Source organism: Histoplasma capsulatum, assembly GCF_000150115.1.
Source record: "Histoplasma capsulatum G186AR genomic scaffold supercont2.8, whole genome shotgun sequence".
Taxonomy (NCBI): domain Eukaryota; kingdom Fungi; phylum Ascomycota; class Eurotiomycetes; order Onygenales; family Ajellomycetaceae; genus Histoplasma; species Histoplasma capsulatum.
This window is the reverse complement of record NW_025544808.1, coordinates 523,236-537,866: the sequence shown is the minus strand read 5'-3', so window position 1 is coordinate 537,866 and position 14,631 is coordinate 523,236. Positions and strand designations below refer to the sequence as shown.

The window sequence follows — 14,631 nt, the reverse complement described above, 5'->3', positions numbered from 1 at the left end:
CTTTCTCGATCCTAAAAATAGCATACGGCTCCGCTTCCATAACATAAGCCCATGTAAGGCTGAGAAGGGGTCAAAACATGTACTTGAACAGCACAGAGGACGTGCATTTATCTCTTGTGGTTACAATTCTACAGCGTATTGCCTCTTTCTCCTCACGTTCTCCCCCTCCTTTTCTCAGCGTGTCTTGTTCGATTCTCTCGGTACTATTCGACCAACCACACCCTCATCCCCAATTCAACGCTGCATCCAAGTGCGGGGCATGAGTATATATATTGGCAACGTACAGAATCAACTGAGTTCCTTGAACCGCGAATACTACTTGTAGGAGGAGGTAGCATGGCAAATCTACAATGGAGAAGAAAACACTCGGCTATTTTGTTAGAAGACGAAGGGAGGCCAACATTACATACACGCATGCACTATGCTGTGCATTGCCTGAATTTTGATCCATTGTCGAGCGAGGCCAAAGCGCAGGACTAGAACCGCCCCTGCATTATCTGGTTTCCGATGAATAAAAAGAACACCATCAGAATAAATTCATCAACCTTCTGTACCACGGAGGTAGAGGTAGGGCAATGCAGGCTTTCCGGCTGCGATTGCTGGGAACAATAGCCGTCACTCCGTGTTGAAGGGGTATTTCACTGGTTTTGCCGTTTCTGCTATTATTAGTTACCCCTTCCCGAGTTGCGACTGCTATTTTATGTGATGAACTGTTAACGTGCATATACATGCATAATGAGATGTAGTGTACGAGCGGGGAATCTAGAAGGATAAATGAACGTGACTGCTTGACATGAGCTAGAGGTAACAGTGGAGGTATGTGGGAAAAAATGGGGTTACTCGCAATACGGGTAACAAGGAATTGGATATCGTTGATCCAGCACTCTGATTCATCTTCCAGAGCTCCGCTAAGGAGCTACTTGGACTTTGTGACGCGCATAGTTGCTCTACGTCCAGTTCCAGCAAGATTACTCTCGCTTTACTATTCTGGTGCTCAATTTGATATCCCCGGCAATATCTTTTTATATTAGCTGGCTGGAGCAAGTTCTCGCAACAACGGCGTATGAACGTGTGCGTCATACGGAGCAAGGCGAGCGGTTACATGGAAGTGAGTAGCGGTCAAGAGAAGAACATTATCCGATTTCGGTAACTTCGAGTAGCTGTAGCGGAGAGAAATGTATGGAATGAAGGAGAGAGGGCCATGTTTGCGATACGTCAACATCTATTCTAGGTAGAAATAACATCATCAAGGGTCCAGAGCCGAGGCGCCAGACATTTCGGTTTCATGAAACAAATTCATATGTAGCCGGGCTATATCGGGTTACATTTTGTGCCCGCAAGTATTCCCAAAATTGGGCATATACTGTTACCAACAAAGCCGCCTAAAGATAAGGAAATCGCTGGATGGGCTTTGAACTTCATGATTTCAGGCTTTGAGGATGTAGAATATGAAGAATGGGGGATATATGACGAAAAGTGAAACAAATGATGAGCTGAAATAGTAAAAAAGGGGATGATTTAACGTAAACTTCTGACCAAAGTAATTGAATTTCTGGTTGGAAAAACGAATACAATGCAAGGGAAACCTGTTATGACACCGCGAAATAATTTCATCTCGGGGAGTACTCTTTGAGGAGAGAGTAGGAAAAAAATATAAATAATGAGGTATATTACTGTGAAGGAAACTAAATTAAGGAACGACGCCCGCTGCATGCGGATGTTATTTTCGTCACTGGAATATCCAAAACAGGTGCTCCAAGACACAACAACAATACGGCGGACGGGGCATGTGCTTCTTTTACGGTTGCACAAAATCATAGGAAAACCATACCGAGCAAACAAAAAAGCAAACATATATGACCACGAAGGGTCAAGCTTCCCTCATCCTGAACGCCTATGACCCAAATATCAAATTTGCTACAACAATTGAATGATATGAACATTTCCCCCTTTGCTAACATATTATCGAGCACTCCCAAAGGGAATCATTTGCTTCCATCCTTTTGGCGAAAATGGCTCGAACTCGCTTTTGCCAGTGGGAGATTTGGCATCAGCTGCCTTTTCCACATCCCTATCGAATGGCGGCAGCATTTCTTCTCGTCCACCAGATTTTCTTTGCTGTAAAGCTTCTTTTGGCTTCTTTTGCTCCTCGCGGTTTCTTGGTTTGCTTGAAGTCGGAGCTGTTGAAAAGCGTCGAGGTGTCAACGGGGTCGCAAGGCGCCTTGCTGATCGACGTATCGAGGCTCGAATTTCCCATGATCGCTTTTTGGCAATATAAAACAGGACCGCGGATGTTACTTCGACCGCAAAGTCTTATTAGCTAGCAACTAGAATTAATATGCATTTGATAATGATATAACCACTCACCTCCTAGAATAACAACGATACCGACAATCACAGCTATTGCGATTATGCCACCCTGGGAGATGTTGATAGACCCCTGCCCTGATTGAGACCAATTTCTATCTGTGTCGACATCTCCGACACTGCCCGGAATAATTTCCACATCGCGCCCTACAACTCGATGCCGTGGACCATCAATTTCAGATGGGGCTTGGCGGAGAGCAAGGCTGTAGCAGCAGGACATGGGGGCAACAGCCATCCAAGCAATAGAGCGGAGAAGTTGGCGAAGATGGACAGCGTGCATATCGGATAGACGATTAGGTCAAGTTTGGCTTTGAATACTTGTGAGATATACAAGTAGTAGTCCGGAGTGAGAAGAATATATACACCTTGAAAAACCAAATATTATTAACATCGGCTGAGGTGCTGCCCCTGCAGCAGAACGGGTGAGAACTATGATCAAGGAAGAAATGTAATCAAAATATATCCCTATGGGGAGGAGGTTGTCCAGTATATATATAAAGTCCTTTAAGCGCAGGTTTAGGTGCCACAGCTGTGCGGCCAAAATTGAGATTGGCCCCTTGCCCCAGATTCCTGAAGGATTTCAATCGGATCATTTTAAACAATGACCCCATATGGGTGGGTGGATTGGTATGCCCTCCTTGGGGGGCTTTGGCAATCTCCTGAATTCCTCTGTTTCGGGCTTCCCTTGAAGAAGCTAAAGGATCATGAAGCCCCTTTGAGGTTGTTTGTATGGTCGAGTTAGCGCTTGCTCTGTTTCTCTCATCCAAAGTTAAAAGTTTCATGGCCCAATGATGGTGAAGAAGTGCTGAGATTTGACCTGGCAAGCCACACTAGGCCGATGGCCAAGAGAGCCAGGGTGATTCTCAATGCATCGCACATCAACCTCATAGGCTTTCACGTCAACCTTTCACATTCCATCACGAAAATAATGTGCAATTTCAATGTGCTTCGGTTGGAGATGTTGATCATGTCCCTCACAAATGTCAAAATACTCAGTAACTCACAAATTACCACGAAGCCCTGGCCCTGTGTTAACTGCCAGCACACAAATCACGGCTGCTTGACATGTCGATCTCAAGGTGACGACATGGTTGTGGTGGGGAATGAGGCCTTTTGTGTTTTCGTTCATGTTCAAATAACAGCCATTGTCAACTGGACCAAGATGACTTTTTCTTTTTTATCTATAAGTTCTCCGCATACACTGGCAGTCAAATGTTTGATCTGTGGATGAAACTTATCAAGACTTCTCTCTAGTTTTGGCCCTTTACTGGGCATGGGATTGCTCACCACACGCGGCGATTCTATCAGGCCAGAAGTATTAGGTTAATATCATGTTGCCAAACATACTTGGTACCCTAACACCCCCTTCCCACTCTCCAATCTCGAAGGTTGACTTGAAACCCTTCTTCAAGCATGAAGGCAATTATCAAGGGCTATTTGAATTGTGTCTCTCCAGAGGACTCCAGCGGGCTCCAAGCTGGGATGTGATTCACGATATTGACCCATCGTGGTAGAGTAATTGTTTAGATGCCGAAATGGTCACGTTTGGTGACGAGGGAGTTGGGTGCGAGGAGGCTCTACCGGCTGGATCGGGTTATGTCCCACCACCCGTGGAGAAGAGCCTCCTCAACATTGCCTCTTCAACCTCACCTCGACATCTCTGCTCTCTTCAGTTCTCTTCAACAGGACTCTATGCTGTTGCAACCATTCCCTGATCTGCTCCAAAGGCACAATCAAGAGAAACCTGCGCAGTGAGGTGGACCTGAACATCAGTTCCGCTTGTTGGTTTTATCCATTGCATTTATCGAGTTCAAGTTACGCTGCTTTCCCGGACTTACTGCTTTCTCTGGGCAATTTTTTTTTTCATGCAGTATTTGTTTCTCCTGCACCTCCATGTAATCAACACGCTGGAGCTGCTGAGGGCTCAGGCAAGCGGGTCCCGGGTCAGTTGACCTAGTCCTATCACAACCGCGCTGAGTAGGCCTATGATGAATCCCCTTTGGCAACATGACGTCCAACTCCGCTTCTCAATTATCTGGGTGCGATACAGTGGAGAAAGAACTATTTTCTGTGAATACTCCCAATGACGAACCTGGTCTCTCTCCCACGTCAAAGAAAATTCTCGAGAAATGTTCTATTCCTATTACCCCTGTTGCCCTGAATAGGAGTTCCCACATTACCCCAACTTTGATATCTCGCCCTCCAAGTTCTGATCTTGATTCTGGGGGATTTAACTTCCATTTCACCAAACCCAAGCTTCCAACTCCCAGTTTCACTTCACGTTTGAATACCAAACATGTTAGAAGCCCTTCAACTCCCTCAAATTACCCCGGAAGCAGTTTAAATGCCCCTGAAGCAAAAAGCCTGGATGTTAATTGTACTGAATCGAGTTCAAGGTAAGAAGACGTTTGCGACAGGCCGGACGTGAGCTAATTCCAATATTAGTGACACTCCCGTTCATGTGAAAAATGATGTCAATAACAGAAAAACCTCCCCGCAAAAATCCCATGCTGCTCTGAACACTACTGAAACACCCTATGGGCCGAAAACCGAGATCTCTCGTCTTTCAAATGAGACTGCCAGCCTTTTAGAAACTGAGTATGGGGCTGATGTCCAGTCTGAACTTGTTCCTCCCGGGCAAGGAGGCGATTTAACAGGTAAGCTAGCTCCCGTATTGTCCTTCGACTGATGGGAAATATTGATTTTTGTTTTTAAAGGTTGTCATAATAAGCCGGCCCAATCCGCAGTAAGTACTGCTCGATCCTCCAAAATTGCATTTACCATGAAGTTTCGCGTTTAGTTGATACTCCCTCTACTACTATACCCGGAATATTTGAATTCTTCCCATCAAAAACCTCTATTACTCTTTTACATTTGTTTACAATACACTTTTGTTACATATTGAGCCTATATACCACGTGTTGGATATTCTAACTATTTAAAGGCCCAAGGAGATCTTACGGGGCCTACACCTAATGGCCAAAATTCTAGCTCACCTGCAAGTGCCAACAGTCACATTAGGGGGTCAAATCTAACTCCCCCACGGTCGCGGACGAAAGAGGCTAAACCACGACCGAAGTTAATGTTAAATTCAAATATTACAAAACAGCCGATGTCTGCAGACACAAGGCCCAACCCCGTAACTTCGAAGCAAGTTACCCTCCGGAAAGATACTTCGTGGAAAAGACCTTCGTTTACGTCTCAGCCCTCAGAAGAGGACCTTTTTTACATGTTGATCCGTAGGCTCAAAAAGAGGGATGAGATGGAAGCAGAAGCAGTGGCCATTAAAAAGAGGATGGAAGGCAAAATGCTTGAACTTACCCGAGCAAATGATGACTTGTCCTGTAAATTGCAGGAATCGGAGATTATTTGCAAAAATCAACAGGAACAGCTTAACGCTAGAAATTCAATTATTGAACGATGGAAGGTGAAATTTAATAGGCTGCGGGCATTTGTTACCAACGTTGGGAATGATTTTGAAGTTCTCCGGAAAGAAGGACAAATCCTCAGATCGACGCAAGACTCTTTGCTCCGGGAGAAAGAGGAAATAAACGAAACCTTGAAACAAATGAGTGATAGTACAGACCTACTAAAAACACGCTGGAGCCAGCAATGCGCAACTATCACTGGAGCACGGCTGGAATTTGATAATCTAGAGAAGTCTCTACTCACGGCGACTTCTACAGTAACTGAGACTGAAAAACTTCTTTCTAGGGAGAGGAATCGGGTGGCAACACTGGAAAACTACGTGAAGAATTATTCTGACAACCATCGCAAGCAGACTGCAGAACTCGACGAAAAGCAATTCCAAACGATAACAAAACTAGACGCGATCCACAAGCAACTTGAATGTTGGAATTTCTCACAGTCTTCCATCAAGGGCGAAATGGAGTCCGGGTTTAGCTCATGTATGTCGTTGTTGAATTCTCTCAGCCAGCAGCAAAGCGTGAAGCCCCAAGATCTGGATAAGGTGGATAGTGCAATTCGGGATCTTGCTACTCAGTGAGTTTAGCTCTGCTTTTCGAGGGATATCAACGGAACATTCTAATTGTATTGTAGACTTAATTTATCCATCGAAGCTTGGAAAAAACACATGGAGACGGCTTTCGATATGCACACGAACTACGGACCACGGTTGTCAACTCAGTTAACAGGCATAGAGTCAGCTGTGAACTCAAACGCAGGAGCGGTATGTCAACTTGCAGAAGTTCGTGAATTGTACGGAGGCCTTCAGGAAAAGCTGAATGCCGCCGAGAGAAGCTTGGCTGAGGTGTCTGCGGATCGCGACAAAGTTAAATCACAAGGAGAATCCCTACAACGACATATTCGGGACCTCGAACTTGAGATATCATCGCTACAAAAGAACGAAATTGACGAAACTCATTTCAAGGATGCAGGTATGTTGTCGGATCTTCGCATCCAACTTGAGGCAACCTCAGCAGCCCTTACCGAAGTAACAAAGGAGCTCAAAACGAAAGAAAGCGAAATGCGTGATATGAAACAAAAGTTGAGGGAGACAATTGAAAAGTTGGGAACTGCAGAAATTGAGATTGTGGACCTTAAAAGCAAAAGCCTCAGGATTCGCGACGAAGCCCAGAAGACGGAGCATAAAGTGAGAGAGGAACTAACAAGGGCAAATTTGGCGGCGAAGGATCAGCACCGGGCATGGTTCGAACAGGAGCAGCATAAACTCCAGCGTGAAAAGATTGTTGCCGAAAAGAATGCCCAGAAAGCTTCTGAGGAGTTAAACTCCGTGAAATGTTCACTGGTATAATATCCCAGAGTGATACCCATTCTTGCTTGGTTACTAATAATGTTGTAGCAATCTGCGGAGAAGTACAATCTCGATTTAATTGCAAAGGTATGCTCGTGTACTCCTAACCACACATCCTTCAACTTATTGACAAAAATACAGATGAATGAACAGCAATCGGAAATTGATAGTTTGAAAATGACGGTCTCTAAGAGGGACTCGGATATCTCCACAGAAATGAATGAGATAAAAATGCTGCATACATCCACTATTCAAGAGCTACAGGACGCGCAAGGGCAACTTGATGTTGCAGCAAACGAAAAGGAAGAGCTGAAGCATAAACTATCCGAATTACGCACTAGCCTGGTGATCCTACAAGAGCACGAACCCTTGCAGGAGGCACTTGAGGCCCTACAGTACGAAATTGCAGAGAAGGATATAAACCTTCTGTCATTGAAGGAAGAATTGTCAAAATCAGAAGCGAACAATAAGAGGATCTCTCAGTTTCAACAAGAATTGGTTGATAAATCCGCTGAAATTGCTATCTTACGCGAGAGGTTAGATAATCAATTGGCTTCGAACTGTTCAATGGAGGAATCATTGAGGGAGAAGAATAACGAGCTTGTTATCCTTAAAAAGAAAATGGAGGCGTGTGGAGAATTCTCTGCTGATACTTCAACGCTAAATGGCGATGTCGAACAAAGAAACAATGAACTTGCAGACCTTCGATCTCGAATTCAAGCAGCCGAACATATTTTCGAATATGCGGAAAGCATTTTAAAGCAGCTTGGGATCATTGGGATTGAGGAGTCGCTGAGGGGATGCTCAAACGAATTACAATCACGATTAAGGATGATGGCAGGGAGCCTTGAAGAACGACAGCCAGAAGAGCTGACAGAATCACTTCATATACCTATGAGGACCTCATCAAAGCGACAAAGAACAGGCAGGAAATGCACGATGTCTTCTACTTATGCCGAACGTACTGGGCCTGGTTCTTCTACTAGAGAGTCCCAAACCACTGAGTTAGTGTATCGGACTCGGAGTACTCGGGAAACTACATCCCCAACTTTGAAAACTCCTTCTCGACGTAAAAATGTTAGCAAGAGATGTCCTACGGCCTTGACGTCTTTTATTAGGCCATTCTCTCAATTTCAAAAGGATTCAACGCCATATCTAGGACAAAGAGAGCAAACATCTCCGCTCTCAGAATTCACAGACCTGAACATATTATTCCCATCAACACCTATGAATTCCGAAAATGTCGGTTCTGATCGGACACCAAATATAGCAACACAAGGTTCCACATATAGCAACAAAGCCATGCTTCCTCACGAAGTTGGTACAACAAATGAACGAATCACTCCATCGATTTCAAATTCTGTCAATGATGTTATGTGCATGTCGGGTCTCGATAAAGACTGTAAACAGCCCGGAGACCCTATTGTGCAAAAATCTCCCTGTGAGGCTATTCGAGGCGGTCCTGCTCCAGTGGCCAGTACTCCTAACAGACGTGGGCACGTTAAAAATGCTTGCTCCAAAAATAGTCCTTGCTCTCCGCTTAAGACGCGTTCTAGCACTCTCAAAAGGAAAGAAATTCCCGAGGATGAAACGCACACAATGGTAAGCCGGCCCCAGTTTGTCATCTATATTTAAGATAAAAAATAGGAAAGGGGAGAAGTAAGCTAGATGACTAAAAATAATACCACGACAGGTTGCGAAGTCTGTGGGTAGGAAACATGCGGAGAAGCCGCCTCGCAAAGGGATTCTCAAAGGTACAACCAAGCCAAACGCATCTACGGTAGCGAGTGCAGTACAAACTCCACCGCATGCCACCAACGGGGAGGACCCGATGGGCGCAAGTCCAAAAATCACATTTAGATGCCCGTCTCGAAAATCTAAATATTTCAATCCAACAACTAGCCCAGTCGCCTCGATCACGGCGAGAAGGGGACGATGTGGGAGCACGGCCAAAATGTTGAGTGCACCCGCTGGACGGACAAGAGAAAGGCCTCGCAGGAAACAGCGAGGTAAGGCTAATATACCCACTGTCCCCAGCACTAGATGTTAATCTGAACAGGTGATCTATACCATAGCAGATTCTCCCAGAAGCCCCATGTATAAACAAGGGCCATTATAAGAAGCGTAGATGTCCCCAGTTATAATCAAAATTGCGCCTCTCTCCTTTCATGTCTGTTATTTATGAAACCAGCAGAGCGGTTGAAGCGACGAGGAGAAACCTCGGTAATCTCTACTGGTCTGTCAGGTAGTTAGCGGATACATATTTTGCAGCGCTCTGCAATCCGTTCTTTTAGGAGCTTGATAAGAGAAAAAAACAAAAATGATGCGGCAATTTCCAAGGGCGATTCGGAAAAGCGCCATGAATATGTATCGGATAGTTAAAATATTTTCAATGCATATAATCTATTATGTTAAAACGCCAGCCTTGGATGCAAATTAAAGATGTCTAATAGGGGAGGTGTCCACGTAAATTTTCACCAAATAAAGTACCCGGAACTGCCAACGGCCTTAAGCTCTTTTCACAAACGTATACTCGTACACAGGTATTGCCGTCCTGGACAAAAGGTGGTCCGCTAATATAGACCACGGTTCGCTTCCCAACTAATACAGAGTGAATGGAAAAGGAAAGGAAAGACCACATCAAATGATGCAATATGCGGCTCTTTCATCCATGCCAATATACTCCCCCTACTCCAAACACTGTCAACGCAATGGACGAGCCGTCGATTCCGGCGATGTGGACGTCCATTACCGCACACCGGAAAAACGAAAAGGACGGTCTCTTCTTACTTCCCGCGCTTCGCCTCCAAAAACAGCACTTTCTTTTTCACTACCGGGTCGTATTTCAGCATGCTGAGGGGTCTGCTGGTACGCGGTCGGACAAGGGTTTTGTAGTAGCCCGTCATCGCCATGCTGATGAGCCGGACGGCGATGGTGCGCGACTTGGCTATTCCACGGAAATCAGCATATTATCATTTGTACATCTAGATGTCTCGAAGTCGGTAGGCCTAAACTGATGGACTGCTAAGCTGGCAGAGATAGTTGGTACCTTTTTTAGCCATCCTGCAGGATGGTCAGGATTTGGCAATCGTGAAGCGGGACGCGAAGACTCCGGGTTGATAAAAGCCGGCGTGCAACGTTCAGTTGGGCGTGGATAGCAGGATGACTATTTGGTGTCTCGCAGGCAGCGTTTCTTTGAAGGATTGGTTTTGTCTGTGCTCCTTTCGCCCTTCAACGATGGATGTGAGATGATTTCAAGATCACGTGAATAAATTAAAAACTCGAACTTTATTTTCTCGCACCAACATCGAGAAACCCCAAAACACATTGATGGTTCATCCCATTGACAAAACACCTAGGTCTTCGGATTAGCCTGATTATCCAATTGACTCCCTCTAACAAGCTACGTCTGTATGTTGCTCTATACCTGCGGAGTGACTGGGTTCCACCTGACAACTACGACTGGGCTCTTCTCGAAGCCCGAATAATGAAGATTGTCAAAAACATTATCCAACCAGAGGTGTTTGAGGAATCAAAACTGGAAGAGTCCAGCACAAGATTTCGCCTTCTCGCTCGAGTTCTCATTTCGGAAATTGCAGATTCTGAGCAGGTTCCGTCGAGCGTGCGAAGTGTGGTTTCGCGATTCTGGTCGCAGAGATTCTCATTCGATTAAAATCCCCCCATAGGATTTACTCAACCAACGGGAAAACATTGGGTAAAAATGTGACTGAACGTGGAAATAGAGTCGCTACCAGTCGTCAGGCCCTGTATGCCATCAGCCCTGGCTACAGCCTGGATTGCTTCGCTAAACATCAAAAAATTTCTTTAGTTTTCATTGTCACGACTCACGAAGAATTTCGATCCATATTCCAGCATGCATATCATACTGAAACAATACTGGAAACAAGGAAGCTCTTTTCTGAATGCCACCTTGAGCTAGTTCATAAATCTCTAGCCTGGTGTGACTTCAATTTACACATTTCGACGGCTCAGTCAGATCGATATTACGTGGTGAGGATGCAACAAATCCCCCAGCCAAAAAAAAAAAAAAAAGCCCGAAGAAGCTCCAGCCACATCCCGTACAAAAAACCCCGATAATGTTCGGATTGTCATCGAAATCCTAGTGCCTGAGGATCCTTGAGAATGCTCCGTAAACTGAGCCACATCCCGTTTTACCTTCAGCCACAGCCTTTGGCCCCAATGTTTCACCCGTTTGGTACGGTACGGGAGCTATCCGTATTTTTCGTGACAATACGCCCTCATCCCTGAAAGAGCTGAGGGATGATCGTCTGCCACTTTGCACTCCCGCCCATTGCGTCACCTCATTGGAGCAGCGCACTTTCTCTTCCATTTGACTCCCGACCAAGCGACCCTGCTCGCCCTCATATCTCCGTTCATATCGTTTGTGAATTCCATTTCCCCGACGATTTCAAGCGTGTATCACTGGATTTTCCAGTTTCCACTTTACTCAAGCTGTGATGTTTCATGGGCTACTTGCTCGCGGAGAAATGAGCCTGAAAGACAGTTGCCCCCTTCTTCCCCCCCCTTTTTTTTTTTTTTTTTTTCGCTGGTGAGACATACCGCTCCATTATTTGCATAATTTTACGTTTGTCTCCAAGTTCTTCCCTTGTCACATTTGCGCCATTTTCCTGGTTATTCTTGGCCATATTCGCAGGATGCACCTTGGTGGCGATATGAGCTGGGACATTTAATTTTGGCCTGAGTATTCCTGGCAGCCTGCGTCTCCATCGCTTGTGGCTCGCGTATGGTAGTGCTTCCTAATGGATATTTTGCTCGTCCTTCACAAATATGGTTGCCTCCCCTACTTGATACTTGTCCTCAACGCAATATTAGCTTCGGGAGGTTTTCACTCACTGAAAACACGTACTGTACAGTGAACTATTATGGTGGGAAATTGATCGGCCGCGATGTATGTTAGGCAGCTTCAAAACAGTTTTCCTTCTGATCACAGCAGAAAGCCATCCAAACGCATGCGCATGCTTTTTGTGGCATTGAAGAACTTTGAAGTCTTATAGATATTGTAGTTCGCACGGTTTACACGGTGCGTTTCGAAGCATGCTTGGATGGATTTCCTTTCCTTTGCTTTCCTTTTCTTTCTTTTCCTATTTTTCAATCTATTCTTTTGCCACTGCTGGAGGCGTTGCTCGACTAAATTTAGTAAAATAACGGACTGTTTTTGGTCTTGGAATAATGTAGGCCTGAAAATCATATGCGGGGTAAGGAAGCATCCGTCAACATGTCAGTCATAATTTGGGCCCCCACATCCTGCACTGGACATTACAATTTAGGGTCCTGTGGCTTTAGAGTCATGGCAAGAATGTACGATCTATTAGCCGAAGTAAAGAAATTGCCGGATTTGGCAGCGGAGGAAAAGATCCCTGATGCTTGGGCGCGTTTGTATTCCCTCGACCACCCCGCAACCCTTCACCGCAAGAACCCATCCGTGACGAAAGGGCATGCGGGAGTGATGTTACTCGGGCGGTTTTAACAATTATCCTCGTTACACTTCGCAGCTCAACTGCCCTAGACATTATTATTGGCTGCGACCATGTCCACCATGCGGCAGCGGTTCTGGTGTGGTGGAGACGTTGGTTATCGCAAACAGAGATAAAGCTCCGCATCGGCTCCCTGCAAAAGTACCGCCGTTAAGCCCGCAATTCCTCCTAAGAGCGGAGCTTTTTAGCGTGGGAGGACTGTGTTGCCGCGCCTAATCGTAAGGCGTATTCGCAGCCTGTTACGGCTAACTTTGTCAGCTAGCCTGCTTTCTGTCTCTAGCCATGGTCTGGACATCGATGAATCATTTAGGGCCTGACTCATTCAATGAAAAGTGTGATGACATGCCACAAGATTTCTTCAAAGGACTCTTGAGATCTTAGGATTCAGATGCTTGACGGTATGTTTGTCCAAAGGCTTCCGCATCCCATTTTTCTTTCAGAGTATCGTTAGAGTCAAATATCTTCAGGAGTCCCTTCTGATGAAATAGCATAATCCTCCAAACACAGATCAGTAGCAAATAGGAGTTGCTAATAATACTAGCATCTATATTAGAATGTGTTGAACATAAAACATACTGTTGTATGTATAGTTGACCCTCGAGGCGCAGTGCTTGACGCTATTTACTCAACCAATCTACTCAAAAAGTTTGGCTGAATGCTGGTATCTATCAAAATGAAGTAGATATTTACCCAGCACAAATAAACTCCATGCCTCTCCCGCTGTTGCAGACGGAAAGTTGCATACAGGGCGGTGCGCCGATTTGTCTCCCCCTATTGATTGGAGATGAAGAGCTGCTCTCGAGAGCCGTCAACGATGGCACTCTGCTCTCCGGGATGCCACCTCGATAAGTTGGTGCTAAGTGGTGACAAATAGCGATGAACGAACGATATATATTCGGCGTCCCAATACAACAATATAGCGCCTGCATATCAGTGTGATGTTACGCCGGTTGCCCTGCGTTCTCCGTCCTGGCTTGAGCTTGACTATGGGGTTAGGGCATGAAAACCCCATCTGAATGTCGCACTGCTGTGGGGAAGAGGCTTTATATATATATCACCATGATGATTATTATCAACAAAAGATTCCGGCAGCGCCTCGAATAAAGCTTAATACCGGAAATATATATATGCTTGTTACGTATTCATTAGTTACTACTTAGCTAATTAAGTAATTAATTGATTAATTAATCGGAGGAAACCAAAAAATGCGGTCAGGCCATGTTTGAAATTAACGACACAGCCAGCTGAGCGAATGCCGGTAGCCAAAAACAAACTGGCCAGATGACTTCAACCTGACAGTCAGAAACTCAACCCGCACACCCAAAACGGAAACCGATCGCCCAATCACGCCGCTGCGCTAGGGGTGAAATTTGGCGCATGAGCCATCCTGACGGGTTGGGGAGAACAGGTTGCGTCTCCGGTGGGTGTGGACGGATTGGTGATGGTGTGCGGGTAGATTCATAGGAGCCTACAGGGGACGCGGGGTGTCCTTGGCGGGGGCTTTATGAAACCTTTTTTCCTTTTTGGTCCAAGTTGTAACTATTTTGATTTACTTCATTGCCTGGCGGGATCTGAAATTTTCTTGAGCTAAAAAAAATTAAGATGGGCGTTTGTTGAGGGGCAGTATTGAATGCTTGAGTGGGCAAGAGATTGGCTACGCGGAAAGGCTGTTTGATTAATTCGCTATCTAATATTTTTTTACCTTTTCTGTTTGTATTTTCTCCAAGGGGAGAAGTTGCTCAGGTAAGGGGAAAATGAAAGCTGGCCTGAAATAATTCAAACAAAAATGAAGGCGTCCCAAATAAAAAGTGGCGGTAATGATGCAGTCGTAGAAGTTGCGGACTAAAAGTCAAAAGTGTGGATGGAATAATTAATCCACAAAGAAAGGAAAAAGGGTGTGAAACTGCAAAAATGCAAAAAGAGCTCTATCGCCGAGATCTCCTAGGCCTGAGGTTATTATATAGCTTCTTGAAG

The 14,631-nt window shown here is 45.2% G+C and overlaps 5 protein-coding genes across 5 annotated transcripts; 2 read left to right on the top strand and 3 right to left on the bottom strand.

Annotated features, from left to right (window-relative positions):
• Nucleotides 1–1,962: 1,962 nt before the first annotated feature.
• Nucleotides 1,963–2,647, bottom strand: HCBG_05972 (uncharacterized protein; the record flags this gene model as incomplete). The annotated part of the gene is made up of 2 exons (XM_045433021.1): nucleotides 1,963–2,312; nucleotides 2,368–2,647. 2 exons carry the CDS (start codon nucleotides 2,645–2,647, stop codon nucleotides 1,963–1,965), a joined length of 630 nt encoding a protein of 209 aa, XP_045286189.1.
• A 1,727-nt stretch (nucleotides 2,648–4,374) lies between these two features.
• Nucleotides 4,375–9,204, top strand: HCBG_05971 (uncharacterized protein; the record flags this gene model as incomplete). Its single annotated transcript, XM_045433020.1, has 9 exons — nucleotides 4,375–4,406; nucleotides 4,813–5,024; nucleotides 5,085–5,113; nucleotides 5,312–6,369; nucleotides 6,427–7,135; nucleotides 7,190–7,228; nucleotides 7,283–8,743; nucleotides 8,835–9,150; nucleotides 9,179–9,204. 9 exons carry the CDS (start codon nucleotides 4,375–4,377, stop codon nucleotides 9,202–9,204), a joined length of 3,882 nt encoding a protein of 1,293 aa, XP_045286188.1.
• Nucleotides 9,205–9,927: 723 nt separating this feature from the next.
• HCBG_05970 (uncharacterized protein) lies at nucleotides 9,928–10,203 on the bottom strand (the record flags this gene model as incomplete). The annotated part of the gene is made up of 2 exons (XM_045433019.1): nucleotides 9,928–10,088; nucleotides 10,191–10,203. The coding sequence occupies 2 exons, from the start codon at nucleotides 10,201–10,203 to the stop codon at nucleotides 9,928–9,930; spliced, it is 174 nt and encodes a 57-aa protein (XP_045286187.1).
• Nucleotides 10,204–11,261: 1,058 nt separating this feature from the next.
• HCBG_05969 (uncharacterized protein) lies at nucleotides 11,262–11,808 on the bottom strand (the record flags this gene model as incomplete). Its single annotated transcript, XM_045433018.1, has 2 exons — nucleotides 11,262–11,529; nucleotides 11,723–11,808. The coding sequence occupies 2 exons, from the start codon at nucleotides 11,806–11,808 to the stop codon at nucleotides 11,262–11,264; spliced, it is 354 nt and encodes a 117-aa protein (XP_045286186.1).
• A 590-nt stretch (nucleotides 11,809–12,398) lies between these two features.
• Nucleotides 12,399–13,506, top strand: HCBG_05968 (uncharacterized protein; the record flags this gene model as incomplete). Its single annotated transcript, XM_045433017.1, has 5 exons — nucleotides 12,399–12,631; nucleotides 12,676–12,798; nucleotides 13,039–13,055; nucleotides 13,211–13,237; nucleotides 13,340–13,506. 5 exons carry the CDS (start codon nucleotides 12,399–12,401, stop codon nucleotides 13,504–13,506), a joined length of 567 nt encoding a protein of 188 aa, XP_045286185.1.
• Between the last annotated feature and the right edge of the window lie 1,125 nt (nucleotides 13,507–14,631).